At 35.3% G+C, this 18,306-nt stretch overlaps 1 protein-coding gene and 1 long non-coding RNA gene across 2 annotated transcripts in view; one reads left to right on the top strand and one right to left on the bottom strand.

The window, feature by feature from the left end:
• FSTL5 (follistatin like 5) overlaps window positions 1–18,306 on the top strand; it is a 243,965-nt gene that overhangs the window by 279 nt on the left and 225,380 nt on the right. Inside the window, exon 2 of the mRNA XM_050974227.1 lies at window positions 17,831–17,864. Coding sequence (XP_050830184.1) covers window positions 17,831–17,864 — 34 coding nt within the window. The remainder of the gene's footprint in view (window positions 1–17,830; window positions 17,865–18,306) is intronic.
• LOC127059594 (uncharacterized) overlaps window positions 1–18,306 on the bottom strand; it is an 876,248-nt gene that overhangs the window by 656,911 nt on the left and 201,031 nt on the right. The gene's annotated exons all lie outside the window — the stretch shown is intronic.

Genomic DNA, 18,306 nt, shown 5'->3' with positions numbered 1-18,306 from the left:
TCAAAAACTAGAAATTAGTTATATTTACAGAAACTCAGAGGGGGAGCCAGGAGAGGCTCTCTCTTAAAGCAACTCTCAGCATCTGCTTAAGGCAATGACTTGTCCCAGTCCTCAGTGAATTTCAGTCCAAGCAGCATACAGGGAAACTGCCCATCAGAGAAGGATGGTGTTGAAGTTAACTGATGAATGGAAGTTTGTTTGCAAGAGGTAGATGTTCCCAGGGCTTGCTGAGTTTAGCAGTTTTGGACCACGGCACAGTGCAGATGTTTTTTGAGTTAAATGGTTCCCATATTCAACTACTACATGCCATTCAAATTTTGCCCACCTAATGCTCCTTTGTCATGAGTCCAGGACTCCCAAAACAGTTCTCAGCTGCCCTTCTTCTGGTAGCTAAAAGGGAAACTTCTGTGGTGGTTCTGTAAAACAAGGAAAAGGGCTGTAGTATTTCCATGGGCTGTCTAAAGTTAGCATAGTTCTGATCAGCTTAATTCTTTCTTGGCATGGTAGTCATGGGAGCAACATCTGAGGTGCTTTAAGACCTACAGTCAGGCCAACAGAGATGATAAAAAAATTTCACCTCTCTGAATTTTTGTTCTACAAGTAAGAGGCCTGAATTATAGCCAGAAATTCTAAATGTTAGTTTCTATTAATGTTTCAATAAACTGCTAGTTTTATTTCTCAGTACTATTTTGTAAAGTATGAAAAATATTTCTTTTTGGTCCTCAGTTTAATAAAAAGACCCAATATTGTGTGGTTCTATCTCAGCGTACAAGGAGGAACTGACAACATGGATTCTTAAACAAGTAGAATACTTACCTGTGAGCTAATTAATGTATGCTATGTAGATTAGATACAAAAAGTTTCTTAACAGATAGAAAGTAAAATCTTAAAATCATACAATTATGCACGCTCCAGGGAATGTTCTCTATCACAATAAGACTGAATCAGGCCACAGTCAAGGAAATAAATAACTTTGTCAGCCCACAGGTTTTTATGCTGAGTATTATTCACAACTTTGTCTCGTCACTTTATTTCCATTTGACAGCTGTAAGCAAACAAAATAAAATAGCACAAAAATGTACTTTGAAATCTAGAAGGAAGAGAGAGCCTAGTAATGAAACCACAGAATAAATCATGAGAGAGAGAACTCACATGTGCAAAAAACCCCAATACAAAACCATGAAGACTGAGAGCAATGAAGGATAAAATATGGGGTATGATTAGCATTATATGTGAGGTTAGATGGTCTCTGGTCTTAAAGAACGTATGTGAAGCTATTCATGTGTTGCTATTACTTAATTATACTTTTAATATGCTGATAACTCTCATATAATTCTTGGAATATGCTGTCATAAACTTTTAAAGTTTAATATTGGGGGAATCACACTTAGACATATGCAAATAATTAAAACTTGATATAAAACTTTGTATTGAAAAATATGGTGGGTTTTTCCTTAGGCAATATGTCTAGATAAAAATTGGTTTAGTATAGTTCAGCTTTTGGTATTAGGGCCATATGTTTCTATTAAAAAATCCTAGGAATATTAAACTTTTCGAAAGTCAATTTTTAAAACCAGCTTTGGCACAGATAGGCATACTCAAAATGTAAATAATATGGGAAAAAACTTTCTGCTTCAATCAAACACATAATAAATCAAGTGCTTAGATTAAGTTATGCCGATAGAATTCTTACTGCAAACAGATGATAATGAATATATGCAGTTATATTTGCTTTGATCAGGCAATATGTATGCAAGTTTATGTGTTCAAAGATTAAAAAAAGAAAAAAGAAGATTAATCTCTCTTGCTCTAATAAAGGGGGAATTTATCTGACTTGAACAATAGTCCAACCAGAGCAACTTTAAATGTCAACCTGCAGGGAAAAGCAATCCTGTTGGTACTTAGGTATTATCTTGAAATAATGATTGTGTTTGTGGTGGAAACAGGCATTCATATCATAAAGGTTGTATTGTTTTAAAAGGGATTATGAACAATTTCAGCTTCTCATACTTAGAAATTACAAGTAGGAATTTAGTCTGTTTATATGCTAATCTGAAAGCATAAGAACAGCATTTCTATGGAAAAAAACTTTATAAATAGAAAAAAAAAAGCATGAAAAACATTATTTTACTTTGAGCACTGGAACAGATTGCCTAGAGAGCTTGTTGAGTCTTTGTCTTTGCAGATGCTTAAAAACTATCCAGACATGGTCTGGTACAGCCTGTTGTGGGTGACCATGCTTGAGCAGGGAAATATGACAAGGTGACCTCCAAAGGTCCTAATGTTCTTTGATCATGTGCTTCATTCACCATTAATTTTAGTAATGTTCATTATCGTGGCTGTTATAATGGTAATGAAGATCAAATGTTTGACTGCATTGTTTGTATATGAAATATTCAAACCCAGGAAGAGATGAGTTCTCTTGAACCAGAACTGAGAAGGATTCTTACAAAGCACTCCTCAAAGTTGTTTTCAGTCCCCTTCCCTTGTTTATCTGCCACAACTTACATTTATGTGGTTATGCTAAAAAGTACTAGGCTGTGTCTGAACAGCATGTGAATTTCTTGTTGAGCCAGGTAATCCTTGGTTCTTCATTTGTCAAAACACTGGAAAAGTTTGTAAGGTACTTTCCATTTGGGAGTCTTCTTGCATTGCAGCTGAAGTAATGTGAGCAATTTGTTAATAGCTAGGTTCCCACCTGATATTGTTAGGAAGTATTTTTAGCATCCTAATGAATTTTCTTCTTGTAATTTGCATGCCTCTGACAGAGACCAATGTTTATGCAATGTCTTCAGTGAAAAAGTGTACGCTCTGAGATTTCCAGGTATAAACAGGCAGGTGGCAGCCAACAGAATGGCAACAGTTGGCTGCATATTCTCTGTCAGACGTTGAGAAATATGGAATATAGCCTGTACATCCATATGTATACTCCAGAGCATGCCAGCTCTGCATGTCTAACTAACACGTGCCTGCACAGCCCTCCTTGGCAAGCCAGGTGGTTCACATGGCTTAGGAGGGAATAATGCAGTGACAGTGCCTCCTGTTAATGATCTCCTCAGGGGTGGGGAGCAGTTCAGCTTTGGTCTCAAGGGACAGTTGGTGAAGATGTAACTTAGTCCTTGTCCCCTGGGCTCCTTTTACTTAGTGCTGAACTTTTGAGGTTAGGACAGTCATGTTCCCAGTAGTCAGAGCTAACCCCTCACTGAGAGCAAGCACTGCCCTGACAGCATGGCTGGGAGCAGGGAGAGGGGAGAATCCAGGGAAGTCAGAGTCCAGCCTAAGCCTCAGCCTTAGCCTTGGCCTGTGCAGGATGCTCCATCCAAAAAGAGCTTCTGTTTTCCACCTGAGCAGGAGTGTCTGGAAGATACAGCAAAGGGGGTGTGCCAGCTTTCACTGGTTTCTCCTGACCTGTTGATTCAAACTTCTTTCCAGCCTTGTTTGTTTTCATCTTGTTTTTACCAAAGGGCTAGGGGGAGGTGACTCAGCTGTGCAATCCTCACTCTTGTCTGTGATATTTCTCCAGCCTAAAATACTTCTTTTAACCTCCTATAAATAGCCTGCCTCTCTTCCTTTTCCCTCTCTCCTTCCCTACTTACTGGTATTTGCTGCTAAATTCCTCAGTTTGACCCTGACTCATGTTAAATTAGGGCTCAGGGCTAGGTCGGGTTAAAAGGGTTTAGGTTACATTAGAATTAGATCCAGTTTAGAAGTGTTTAAGCAATAAGGACTTTGAATTAAAAAAAGCAAGAGAAGAACATAAGCTTCTGTCCCATGTTATTAAAAGCAAATTTGAATGCATAAGCACAGAAAAAACCCATGTATGACTTTTAGGTTTTTGCCCAAAGCCTATAAAATGTTCGTCCTCTACTATGAGCACTGAAATGCCTGTGAAATATAGACAGCCTGAGTGTTCAATGATTTTATTGTCATTTAGGGTGTCATGGCCAAGAAAGAAATGTGCAGAAAGTAGTATTCCAGGGTTCAAAAATAGCCTGTGCTTTCCCTGTGTTGTCTGGTCTCCAAACAACCTGAGATTTATAGCTCACAGTGTCTATCTGGAAAATCTGTTTGCTTGCAGGTTCTGAGAAGTCATAAAATTTGATCCTGTAAAATCCTCTGTCCTAGAGAGAGAAGGGAAAAAAAAACTAGTGAAGATGAGCAGTGAATCCTGAGGACTAAGAACAGAGCTTTTCCTGTCATGTCAGTGCTGTTCTCAGCTCTAAAGTAACATGAGAATTTTCTTCCTTCTGAGATTCCATGAGCCCAGTATCTGTCCTATGTCCTGTGCAAATTCCAGGATTAGAATAAGCAAGACACAGTTTTACTTTTTTTCCCCTCTTAATCATTTGTAAGTGTAGTCCAGAAGTCTTTTTTTGTTGTCATTGTTTTGTTTGGGTTTAATTTTTATTTTCTTTTTCTTTTATTAGGGAAGGAATGCTGCAATCTAATCTGATTTTTCCTTGGGCAATAGCATTAAAAAGGCCTGTGTAATTTTTTTTTAACCCCATTACAATCACTGTTCCTTAATAAGCTAATATCAATTAAACATTTTATTTCTGCTGTCTCTCACATGCTCAAAGCTTTTTTTAAGTCTTAGGAAAGTTGCTTCTATAATCCTTTTTCTGACTAGTTAGTCACTGGGGGTGTGGAGTGTCAAACTCTGGAATTAAGGAGAGGCTGATTCCTCCTTTCAAGATGCCTGCTGATACTTATTAGCAATGACTATCTATAAACTGTAGTCGAATCAAGAGGCCCAGTCAGTGAGCAAAGGTGCATCTTAACTACTGGGCTGAAACTTTTGCTGTACCTATCTTTTTTGTTCTTGTTACTGAACATCATCACTGTGGAAAAAATTAATCCCAACCAAATATTTTGAGGGGTGATGATATTGACATATGTTGTCTACCTTTTGATTGACAAAGTTTTTTTTTTTTAATTTCACATGCCAGGTTGGCAACAAAGAATGAAATATAACATGGTGGTATATGGAGGCAGTGTAATTATCTTCTCCAGTAGTCAGCTTGGCCTTTTCACATTGAATCCCAGGAGGAGGATCTCCAGTATAAATAAGAAATGTTTTTTTTTCTTTCTGATATTTGGGATTCAATGCAAACACAATCTGTATCAGCTATCATTTCAGATTCTTGATTAGCATGTTTTTTCATATTCTATTATGATGGCAAATGGTAATCACGAACTGCAATTGCAGTAATAGCAAAACAAAGTAAGGAGATATTTTTTTTAATATATATTACTTGAGCTGATTTGTTCCTTTTTAAATTTGTGCAGTTTGGATTTCTGAGATCATGAAAGATGCCAAATACTTGAAGTGTGTGTATATGAAATCTGGCTCTTTTCCATTGCTTCCTTGTTGCCTCTTTTTCTTCAGGTCCTCAACACTAATCTATAGTTTATTCCATCTCTTTATTTTTTTTAATATTGGACAAATGCTTTATTCTATTAATTTCCATTCCTTCTTTTTGTCAATCATTTTCCCTATGGATTTAATACTTCTATTTATTGCCTAGAAGATGTAGACTTTTATTGTTTATATTAATCTTTATTATCTTGGTTTGTTAAAATGAAAGTGATATCCTGTAGCATAAACAGTGCTTATAATATGAGAAATAATATTCAAAAATCAATGTAAAATTATATTAGGTAATAAATATGGTGTGTAACAGTTTCATGATCAACTTAGTTTGTGGTTTATTTTTCACTTCTTATTGTTATCTATTTAAAATAAAATAATTTTGTAGTTTAAGCATTGACTTTTTTGTTGGGCTAGCATGACCTTCTTTTGTAGCAGGGAGGCTGCAGGAGTGGCTTCTGTGAGAAGCTGCCAAAGGTTTCCTTCATGTCTGACACAGCCAGGGTCAGCTGGTTCCAGGATGGACTCACTGCTGACCAAGGCTGAGACAATCAGAAACGGTGCTAACTAACCCCTTTGATAAGGTATTTAAGAAGGAAGAAAAGTTATTGTGCAGATATAACTGCACTAAGCCAAGAGTGGAATGAAAATAAGTGAGAGGAGCAGCTCCGCAGCCCCCGATGTCTGTGCAGAAGGAGAGGGAGGAGGTGTTCCAAGTGGCCCAGCAGAGATTTTCCTGCAGCCAGTGGTGAAAACCATGGTGGAGCGGCTGTGTCCCCCATGGAGGAGCACAGGGATGCAGAGATGCACCTGCAGCCCATGAAGGAGACCCAGACCAAAGCTGGTGGGTGCCTGAAAGGAGGCTGGCAGGGACCTGCAGACCCATGGAGACAGGAGAGCCCATGCTGGAGCAGGTTGCCTGGTGGGACTTGTGACCCTATGGGAAACCCATGTTGGAGCAGACTATGCCCGAAGGACTGCACCCTGTGGAAGAGTGAGCTGTGTTAAAGCAGCAGCATTATGTGGAGAACTGTTGCAGAAGGGATGGATTCAGGTTGGAGAACTTCTTGGAGGACTGTCTCCCAGGGGAGAGACCCCATGCTGGAGCAGGAAAAGGGCTTCTCTCCCTGAGCAATGGCAGGAACAATGTGTGATGGACTGACCAAATCCCTCACTCCCCATCTCCCTGTGCTGCTGGGGTAGAACAGGTAGAACTCAGGAAGGAGGGAGGAGTGGAGTGAAGGTGTTTTTAAGGTCTTATTTTGCTTCTCATTATCCTGCTCCAATTTTGTTAGCAATAAATTCAGTTAATACCTCTAATTCCAATGTCTAAAACATTTCTCTAATGTTTTGCCTGTGTCAGTATTTGGTGAGTGATCTCTCCCAGTCCTTAACTCCTGAACCTTTCATTTTATTTTCTCCCTGCTGTTCACTTGTGGAGGGGAGTGATGGAGCAGCTTTGGGGGGTGCTGCCATCCAGCCAGGGTCAACCCACTCCCGTTTTAAACATTAGTAAACAGTGATGTATTCCCAGCTGAGGAAGTGTAACACTGGAATACAGCAATAAAAGAAAGAAGGAAACATCTTTCTTACATTGAGCTTTACTATAAAACCTAATCACAATATTTGTGCACTATTAGACTCTTCTTATGTTGGCTAAGTATTAAGTTTTGCATCCATATTTTTTTCAATATCCATATTTTAAAACATCCTTAATACTTTTATTCCTATACATATGGTAGAAAAACAAGTTCAGAATAAATTACCTCCTTTTAGGACTGGGAAAACACATCACTATTTTTAATTATTTCTTCTTCATTGCTTACTTCTTTCTAAGTAGGTTTTCAGTTGTCATTTTGAACGGTGATAATTTTACTAAGTGTGGGATATGCAGGGGAGGCAAAAATTGATATCTTTTAGATAAAACTATATTTTATTAATTAGTACTATATCTTCTTTTTTTTCTTTTACAGTAGCCACTGTTCTGATTTTATGCTACCAAGATGTCAGGTTAAACAACCCATCTGTACTTCCTGTGAACCATGGCTTTTGTAATCTTGCAGTACAAATATTTGCCATCACAATAGCTAAGCAATTTCATAGCATTTATTATCCTGATTGGTTTAAATTTTTTAATTTGAAATCTTTTCAAGGAGGCATAGTAAGAAGCACTGATCTGTGTTTATGTGTATTGGGTTTAGGTATATTTGATTTGGCTCTCTTCAACAGCCTTTCCTTTTGAGAATTTTGTAACTGGAAAAGTCAGTGGCTTAATCTCCATTGTTTATAAAGCAAAATAGGAGTAAGAATCTCTTAGCTTGTGAATTTACTGAAATTGGCTATTTACCTTAAAATGCCTTCAGTTCTGGGTAAGGTGACTGCTAGATCACAGTGGTTGTATGACATGTTATTTTTTCTCTTCTATAATTGCTGGATCATATAAGTAGTCCAGCTCAGGGCATTGTATTTATTCTTGATAACTGATTCCATGGTAAATCATACCAGACAAGAACACTCCATCCATCAGAATATTCAAATCCCTTCAACCATGAGCTAAGGGAATGTGATGTCTTTCAGTTTCAGATTTTTTTTCCCTTATGAAGAGAACCCTAATAGCAGAATTAGTAACAACAACAACAAGCCCCAGTCTCCTTTCAAAAAAATGAGGCTAAAGGATAGGATACCCATTAAAAACAACAAAGATTTTGGTATCTGTGTTTAGGCCTGACACAAAGAAAATGGAGAGCTTGATGACAGCCTAATGAAAAGATGTCTAATTACATTTTTTTTTCTTATTGTTATGCATTGATACAACTACAGTTAAAGAACTATTCTGTTAAGAACATGGAAGCTTAATGCCTAAAATATAACATTCAAAACAAAGCTCTCCCAATATTAATACAAAACTGTTGCTGTTTGACTTCATTAAAACTGCTCACAGAATTGTAGAATGGTTTGGCCTTGAATGTAGCTTAAAGATCAGCTAGTTGCAACCCCCCTGCCTTCTCTTCCGTGGGCTGAAGAACCCCAAGTCTCTCAGCCTGTTTTTGTAGGGGAGGTGCTTCAGTCCCCTGAGCATCCTGCTTAATGTTCATTGTCAGTTCTATCAAATAACTTTATGGAATTGAATTCCCCTGCCCAATGCATTCTAACAAAACAGTATTTGAAGCAAGAAAACTCTAACAAGATTATTCTGGGCCACTTCTTCCAATGAAAACAAACCAAACAAAAATTATTAGTAATTTGTTTCATGTATTGATTATAACTCTGGTTATGTAACCTGGAATAAGCAGCCCATAATTTATGTCTATTTTCTAGGGATAAGTAGGGCCTATCACTCTCATGAGGCATCAGTGAAATTTTGATTTCACTAATGTTTCATGAAAATGCCATTACTATTGCTTTCCACTACTATTACCTGAGGATTATTGTCATACATCAATACAAGTAATAAAGCACAAATATTTCATATTCCTGATAGAGTGTATTCAACTTGTTGGTATGTGTGTCATTATTTGGTGTTACATAATTTGATGCTTCAATTCTGAAATTAATAGTAACTACTGTATTGCTGATAATAAGCTAATAAGCTGATCCCCAAAACAGTAAAAGACTAGTCCCACTGTAACAGATAGTTAGTGGAATTTTTATAAAGGTCTGAGAAACCATTGCATTGAACAGTCTTACTTTCCATATAAAGTTCACCTATTTATTTCATTGTTCCTTCATTTCTACTCTGAGGCACAAGTAAAGCATGCCTTTCAAAGAAATCACTGAATCTTCAAATATTTTCTATACCTTCATATTCTCAAAAGTTTCTTTTGGTGGTTTATAATTAGCAATTAGTAAAGAACAGAGATTGCCATTTGGAGATATCTGTCTTGTTTTGCCCGTGGCTGCTTCCTGGGACCTACTCCATCATTGGGTGGAATAAATTCAGAACATTGGTTTGGTATGAGTAAATGTTTTTTAGGACAATATTTGAAGTTTATTATTCAGAACTAAGTCTATTTTATTTTTGTTTACTTCTATCAGTCTAAGACAGGGAAGAAAAGTAGATGTCCTTTATATCTTATATATGTATATATATATATATATATAATATATAATATATGTATATAAACTGTAATTAAAGATAAAATATTATCAATTAGAACTTTAGCTACTTACTAGATTGTTATTCCAGCTCTCTGCAACCTTTTTTTAAAAGCTAATTGTTTCCAGCATGAATGCCAAGAGAAAATAACTAAAGGCTTTACATTGCTTACTGCACAGTAGAAAAGCTGTAACCAATTGTTAGTATATCTGCAGACTATATAGCTGCACTTCATAATTCATTTTGAAAAATATATTGAAAATCACTAATCAAATACTGAGTTAATCCTGAATTTTCTAAGATTCAGTAGAAAAAATTACGATCCTAATTTTACTTGCTAGTGTCCTAAATGTCACACGGTGGGTAATATGGTATAACCTTTCATCAAAACTCTGGTTTAAATGAATGTATTCCTCAAACATAGAGTTGAACACTTTACAAAAGGGCAGTTGCAATTGATTAATATTCATATCATGAAGTTCTCTTTTTCTTTGCTACACTACCTTATTTTCCCTTATAAGATAAATGGTGGAAACAACCTGTTTGTAACCTAGCAATGTCTCAGCACACTGGTTTTAATCAATACTGGTAGATAGACTACAATTTTACCCATAATTATGTCTTAATGCAGACTAAATATTACTTGAATTCCTGTTTTGTAAGAAGGTAATTGGTGTTTATGCTCTCATGTCTATAATCCCTAGTTGTCATTCTTGCTCTAGATTTTCTTCTATCTGTACAAATTTTGTCAAGAGGAAAAATGAGATCTGAATGAGCCTCAGACAGACTGAATATTAAAAAGCAAAATACATTATGTGGTTTTAGAAAATTACACTTAAAACCACCTCTGAAATTTAGAAAGAAAAAAGAATGGAGATTTTAGGCAAATTGCTTCCATTAATGTCATTGGGAATTCTGTGGCTGGGATCTATCTGAAGTAGCTTGCTTTTTTTTTTCCCTTTAAGTAGCACTATATTGTCAGGAAATATATTACTTTTCAGAAATTCTGAGGGTACCTGGAGCTTTAGGAACTCATGTAAAGGGGAAAGTAAAAGAATACCCATAAAGTACTGTATCCTAGAATTTCCAGGGATAATTCACTATGCTAAAGTGTTGTTTCTTGGAGATCTCTCTCTCCCAATGCCTATTCAAGTCTAGTGTTCTCAGATAATTGCAAAATAAATATATATATACTGAATATGATTCTGAGCTGTATAAGTTATCTATCTGCAGCACTTCACGGACTGTCCTGTGTTATTGCATTTCTTTCTTGGTAGGCTTGAAGGAGTTACATCTTATGCTGTCTGTGGATGGGGAAGTAATACTACACTGAGTGTCTGAGCATATAAAGTTTAATGCAAAATATGCACAAATAGCAGTAATTACTTCTGTAAAATCTTTATTTACTTAGCTCCTCCAACTTAGCTAAGGAGAGCTGTAGCCTGGATTTAGCTACATAAATTGGCTTGAAAAATCTTCAGTGTATAAGTGGTTTTGTTCATAGTAGTACGTTTTAATGCAAAAGTATGCACTTCTTCTGCTGCTTAAACCATGCATTAAGCATCCAAATGCTTAAAGCCTTATAAAAACAGCACTGCTGCACAGCAATGTAAAATTGGTAGAACGTTTTTCTATCATGTGCTGTGAAACTGCTTATCAATTTTGAATGTATTTGGTCTGTCATCAAAGAACAAAGTATGAAGACATCATATTAAAGAAGCTGCAGTTACACTGTATTTCTGTAAGAGTGAGCTGCCGAAGAAATCTATGCAGAGTAACCTTCTGTGCATGTTCTATTGGGATTTTGTTCCTGAGTTCAGCTCAGAACTGTGACCATTTCTAGGACAATTGATGATAATGAGGTGTATGGATAGAAGGGTAACAGCAAATGGAAGAATTAATCCTTAAAATCAGCATGTAGGTTTTATAAGATTTTTTTTTTCATTCTGGAAAAATGACAAAATTTGGAAAACAGGTCTTTCTCTGCTTCAGTAAAATGAAGGAATGTATATTTGGCATTTTACTACAGTTTCATTGGGCCTGTAGGATCATTAGGATTCCTCATGGACAAGGTATTACATTGGAAACAAAAAAGAAAACCAAAAAACCCAAAGATAATTTTATAGTGCTACTAAACCCCAACGATTTAGTGAAATAAGAGTGCTTGAAATTAAAACCCTAAACTACTACTCAGCTGCCTTTCAAGGCAAGAGTAATCAGGGCTTATAGGTCCTATAGGTGCTGATTTGTCATGGGAGCTACCTGCAGCCTGCTATAGGCTGGTCTTTTTACACTATCATTGTTTTGGAAATGTGTCTGTATGGATCATGAATGATCCTATCAGAAGGAATTGTTTCTTTGAAAATGTCCCAATCTGACTGGCTCTGCCTATTTTAAAAAAGAAATGTTATTTCATAGAACACAAAACACGGTGTATACATTTGGTATAAACAGCGTTACTGTGTCATTAGCAGGAAGCTGCTTCAATCCAGTTGGTACTGAGGAAACATTGGGATTTAGACAGTAACTTTAGCCCAGAACTGCTTCACCTTAAGGGCCAAGGCTTTGTCTGCTCTGCTTTACGTGATCCAAAGCTGCTTTTGAGAATAATACGTGCCCTTGCAACCATCTAGGTTATTTGCTTTTATGTCAGACAGTCCTGAATAGAAAAACCTGTGGGTCTTTGTGTAGAACTTCTTCTGTCCACTTTTCGTCCATAGAAATCACACACTTTGTTGAAGCCTGGTCTGAAGGTAATTTTCCTTCAGAGTATGTAATGATGATGATGAACTTTTTCATACCTTTCTTTCTCCTCTGCTTCCTCTTTGCTTTTAAGTGATTCTAATCTGCATGCAGAAAGGAGCAACTACTTCAAACTCACCTTCCTGGGTTTGCCATGATTGTTCTTCATGTTCCTCAGGGACCTAAATCAGCAAACCAAGAACCAAATCAGTGTATTTCACAGTTTACCCTTCCTATCTCTGTGGATGGGCTTTTCTTGGTTTGGTTTTGGTTTTAATGACAATCATTTCACTCTTGTATCGAAGCTCCCCAGGCACTGTTGAGTTGCTTTCATATAGGTTCATGAATTCAAGACTTCATCATGGTTTCTCCACAGGCCTGTAAGTCTTATTCTTTATACTTTAATACTTAGTAATATTTCTGGGAACACCATTAATTCTGAGCACTTCAACAGCTTTATATATTACCTTATTTTTGCCTAGCAACCTTGCTTCACTTCTTGTTTCCTTCACACAATCTTATATTCATGTGATGCCTTAATCAATACAAGAACAACCTGTGGCATATTATTATCTCAGAATTTGCTGCTATATATGGTGGCAATCTCTAAGAAGACTGGGCTGTGTATGCAGAATACCAGTTCAAGAATTCTGCTGCAAACATTAAACTAAAAAGCTTTCTGCAGTAAATAGCATTCTGACAAGAGCAAGAGGAAAATGGTTCACTTTTTGCACATTCTTTCTTGCTTACCATAGTAAGCAAGGCCTTGCTCACTGCTGCTTAACAGAACAGCCTTACAAATGTAAATGTCATTGCTTCTGCTTTGCATGCATTTCTAGTTTAAATTGCAATTGTACTGCTGTTGCTAAGAGTCTGCTGAAGTCTGATTCTATAAAACTTCTTTGAAACACAAATGTTCAGCCTAATGTCATTGATCAAATTGAGTCTGAGAATAGTTTACCAGATTGCTTTGTGCAGTGTGTGTGCTTGTACTTCCTTGCTGTGACCATGCTGCTATTTCACCCATGAATAAAAGGTTTCTGTACATTTGTAATTCAGAATTCTTGTAATTAAAGTTGTTGTATTAATTTAAGTGAATATATTGTTAATTCAGCTACTACAGCTTGTACATGTTTTAACAATAATAGCTATTCTGGTACCTCTCAGTGAAATATTTTTTTTAATAACGATTTTTCCATTATTATTATTACTGTTATAATTATCTATATAGTACCCCTACTGCAGAATTAGTTTCATCAAGCTAATGATGAACACAAAACAGATTTTCTGCATTTTAACTATATTTTATTGTATGTCGAATGTTGACTTTTTTTTATAAAATGTTAGAAAAGCAAGTAACTTTACACTCTTTTTCATCAGCTTCTGTAATTAATGGTGTATGCTTATTAAATTTTTTAAATGTTAGTCACATGTCAAGGACAATCTACCATATGCTTTATACTAATTAGTACTTTGTTTATTTTGGGAATTTGATTAATTCAGCAGCCACTTTTTAAATAGAGCTGGCATAGCAAAGGAGGCCTTGTCTGAGTTTTCCAAAGACAAAATAAGGCTCCTCTTCTTTATCAGTAGCCCACTCTGGCAGACACATGCCCAGATCCTCAGCAGGTGATTCAGGCAGAGCCATAAGTGGGGTTCTGTATGAAATACAGTTATTTAGTTTGCCTTATAAAAAACATAGAATTAAGTGGCAGTCAGAATGCTTCTATGTGCAACATCCAAGGTTTATAAACAGTAATTTTCTTTCAAAAATGGAAAAAAAACTAAACAAAATTCTCATGATATATATTTATATGAGGCTGAGAAATGAGCTTTACTTTTTCTTCAGTGGTTGGTGTATTTTCTTAGTTCCAGAATGTCATCTACCTTTACAGATCAGCTCTGGTCTTTCTTAAAAATAGCTTTGTACCTTGGTATATTTAGAGTCCCTTTTATCATCCTTCTTTACACCCCTTATTGCCAATATGAAGCCCTTCTAAATAGGACTTGGTACTTTGCCAATCTTATTTAACAAACATGATATTTCTGAATAAGGATATCAAAATGTTTTAAGAGGTGTTGATGGTGTTTGTGTCTTAAGATAAAAAGAAAAATAGCATTAGAAAAGGAGCTCTTTTAGAAAAACATTTGTGTATATTTAAATAAGTTTCTTTGCAGAGCCTCATTTGGTTTATATTGGAAATAGTTTATGAGTTACGATTTGTAGCAATAGTAATTTTTATGGTCAACCATCTGTGATAGTTTTCAGTTCACAAACATAACAGAAAATCTGAGGTTGTCTCCATGAAAAGTTTACTTTAAATTCAGACTTTTGGGCACGCAGGAAAGGTTTCTTTACAGTTCTAATTGTTCTGCTTTAAACCATTTCATCAGGCTGATACACTGTAATGCAACACAAAGCCATAAAATGCCATTCAACCTGTCTGAATAATTAGTTTGGAGAGTGTTAGGCTCAAAAGTATTTTGCTATATTGAAGCTGATAAGAATACTCTAGGATGCAAAATGCTTGGTTCTGTTTACAGATGGCTCATATCAATAGGTACCAATATGGTATTGTAGTTCATGTAATCATTCTAGACATATAGATCCAGAATGATTACATGAATGAAGGTCTATAGATATATATATATATATATGTATGTATATGTGTGTGTGTGTATATATATATATATATATAATTTATTTTAAAATTTATTTATATATAGCTTTTGATTGTTAACACATTGGGTAGAAATATTTTGTTTATATATTATAATGCATTACAGGAGAAAAATAACAGAAATATGTGTAATAATAGTTTTATAAAGTCCTCAACACATGTGTTTATACAGAAATATGTTTTACTTAATTCTATGATGCTTGCACATTTACCTATTTTCTAATACATGTGGGTAGAATTTTGTTGTTTTCAGGCCAACAAGCATTAAAATCCTAGCCCACTGCACAAATGCAGGTGGAAATGAATGTCATTATGAACAATTTATTCATTATGAACCATACTGCAAGTTTCAATAGTTCTTTCACCTATCTCACATTCCAGGAACCTGAAAATTTTTTTTATTTGCTTGTTTGTTTACCATGAGGACGAGCAGTTCCTACTTACCTGAGCATCTGAAATTAATTTTTCTAAGTTAAAGGTGCTTTTAACGTCGGGTCACTAGCATAATTCTATGGAGAATATTTCACATCATTTATCTTTCAGTATTGAGGAGGAATCTGTATTTTATTCACCCTCAGTATAAACTTGTCTATGTTTTTTAACTCTGAGTTTTCTGTTGAAAAGTCTTATCTAGCAAGGTTTCTCTAGGCAGAAAACTGTTTTCTGAGTTCAGAGATGTTACACCTAATTTAATCACTGGTTAATTTTGAGATAACTTGTGGCATAGTGACTTTTCTTTCCATGTGGGTGCTCTTTGCTGCTACCAAGCATCTTGGTTGATAAATATCACACTGAGGTTGGTCTGTGATCTGCTATGAAAGTCTTTTCTTTCTAGTTTGAATGGCAGCTTAAAAAAAAATTTGAGTGTTTTGATAAAGCTAAGCCATGAAAAAATGCTCCAAAATCTTCAGCCAAAATTAAAGAAAACAAAGATATAAAAAAAAAAAGGTCTGAAGATATATTTTCGATTAATGCTTCCTTTCCTTGAAATCTTGACACAGTTTATTAAAAAAATCCCGCCATCTGTTTTATTAAATATTAAAATTTCATCTAAATCCTTTTGTTTCTACTCTAAACTTTGCCAAGTTTGTTGCATTCTCTTCTTCCTAAAAGTAATTCTCATCCTAATTAGTGTTTCTCTTCTCCTTTGATACAAATATTTAACTTTGAATGTTGCTTTTCAGCAAGGCTACTCTGATCTAGTAATCAGTGATTGGATTAAGTCTTTAGAATCTGTTGCAGCTTTGTTGGCAAAAAATTCCATTCTTCTGATTTCAAACTAAAAAGAGGAGAAAAGACTAGTGAGTTTTGTAGAACTGAACAGTACCTGTGAAGTCCATAAAATTCCACCATCTAAAATGCTAACACAACTTGGCTACGTCTTGGCTCTGAATCTTGATGGTTGGTTGATATTTTAGTAAGCATGGACTTCTTATCATGAACTTCTTATCATGATTCTCTGAGTTTACACTGGCCTATTAAAGGCTACGTTTCACTGCATGACTTCTAAGGATATATAAAATAAAAATTACAAGCAAGTTTTCTTTTAGAAGACTTGAAGAAAGTACTAGACAGATCCTCTAAACCAAATGCTGACTGTAGTGTAAAATAAAACACGTAAGAACTTCAGTAATTCTAAAAGTATTGCTTTAAAGCTGGTATAGCATGGAAATCAGAATGGCATGAAAATTGATTCTGGTAAATCACATCATATCCAGTATTTCAGGAAATACCATTAATTTGGTTTAGGAAATACTAAAAATGTATCTAGTACATCACATTTTACTGACAATGAATTTTTTCCTTTTTTTTTTTTTTAATATCTTACTAGTGTTTCTAATGTCATGGAGAAATTTGAAAGCATATTTTCCAAATACATACAATTTTTGACAGACTTATGTATTTGAAAAGAAACAAAAAGAATCATTGACTTAAATTTGTAAAATTGGGTTGCAGGGAACAACAAAAATACTGCATCACTAGCCATATTATTTATTATTTCAAAAATTAAAAATGTTGGAACAATATGTATTACTTGAGGATAAGATGGCCTTATGCTTAAGTTAATGTTAACTAAACATTTCCATGTCCCTATGAATTGGAAAATATTAACAAATATGCTTTTAAAGGACCTGTGTATTGGTGTAGAAGTATTAACTTCTTTCTATAAATGTCTATGTACAGTCTGAATGCTTTTAAGGCTAAATGAACCTGTTATGGGAACAGTAATAACAAATCCTTGGCCTTTATAGATGAAATAAAACAGTACAATTAGTACTGAAGGGTAATCAGTACACTCTTTTTGTTATCAAAAGCTAAAATGTTTAAAAATGCCCAATAAAAGAAAAAAGCTATGTAACTTCTTGTTAAAATTGTAAAAGAAAAGCCATCTTTTAATGAAACAAAGTTTAAAAGTTTATTGCATTTGGCCTAGTCCTAATGCTATTTGTGCTGGCATAAATTTATATAGCAGCAAATATTGGAAGAATTGCAATATTCAAAATAAAGAGCATCTTTTTGAGCAAATATTGTGTAAAATCAAAGTTTGAAACTTTGGGGGCAGATTAGTACCTTGTGTAGTTTGTATGCTTCACAATTTCATCATGGGACAAATCCCAGTTTTACAGGGACTTGTGCAGTTGAATTATGAGCATCTCCCAAGACAGAGGTCAAGTGACAGAGACTGCATGGCCCCACTGGGTAATGTGTTCCAGTGCTTAATCCCAGTCATTGTGGAGGGAAAAAAAAAGTGAAAAACATTAGTTTAAAACTGTGTTATACAGGACTCTTTAGGCATCAGGCAAAGTGTAGTTAATTTTACTTTGGAGCAGGATGGAGGAGGAACTACACTGTCTCACTTGGGTCATGTATGTCTATGATTTTATGATTTTTGCCATAACTAATTCTGCAATTAATACATTTTTCTGCTCTTAATTGCAGCAGGAAAAGCATCATGAAAGCTCAAGAATTAAAGGTAAGTGCCAATTGTTTTCAAAATGTGGACATTCTTATAATTATCACAAATATAGCATTCATTTTTGACAAAAAACATCCTGCTGGATTGTTTGCTAAGTATTTTAATATTTGAAATGACAAATATATTTTTAGGAAAGGGATTGAAATTTAGAAAGTAAATATATTAGCTATTATGTTTGGAACCCTGAGATGAACAACCCTGATTGCTGCACTCTGGATGGGATGGGCTGCACAGTTTCTCACCAAGTTCGTGTCCTTGACTATGGCTGGTTATTATCCTTCCATAAAACATCTGTGCCATCAATTTAACTTCTCCCTTTCCATTCAGTAAATCTGAAACTGGTTGTGATTCCAATTTGTGCACAAATTAGTCATGTCCTTAATAGGTTGCCTTGCAAAACAACTGTTGTGGGTGGTTTTTGCATACAATTTGTATTTTC

This window comes from Serinus canaria, chromosome 4, assembly GCF_022539315.1.
Source record: "Serinus canaria isolate serCan28SL12 chromosome 4, serCan2020, whole genome shotgun sequence".
In the NCBI taxonomy this organism is placed as follows: Eukaryota; Metazoa; Chordata; class Aves; order Passeriformes; family Fringillidae; genus Serinus; species Serinus canaria.
This window is presented reverse-complemented; position numbering and strand designations above follow the sequence as displayed.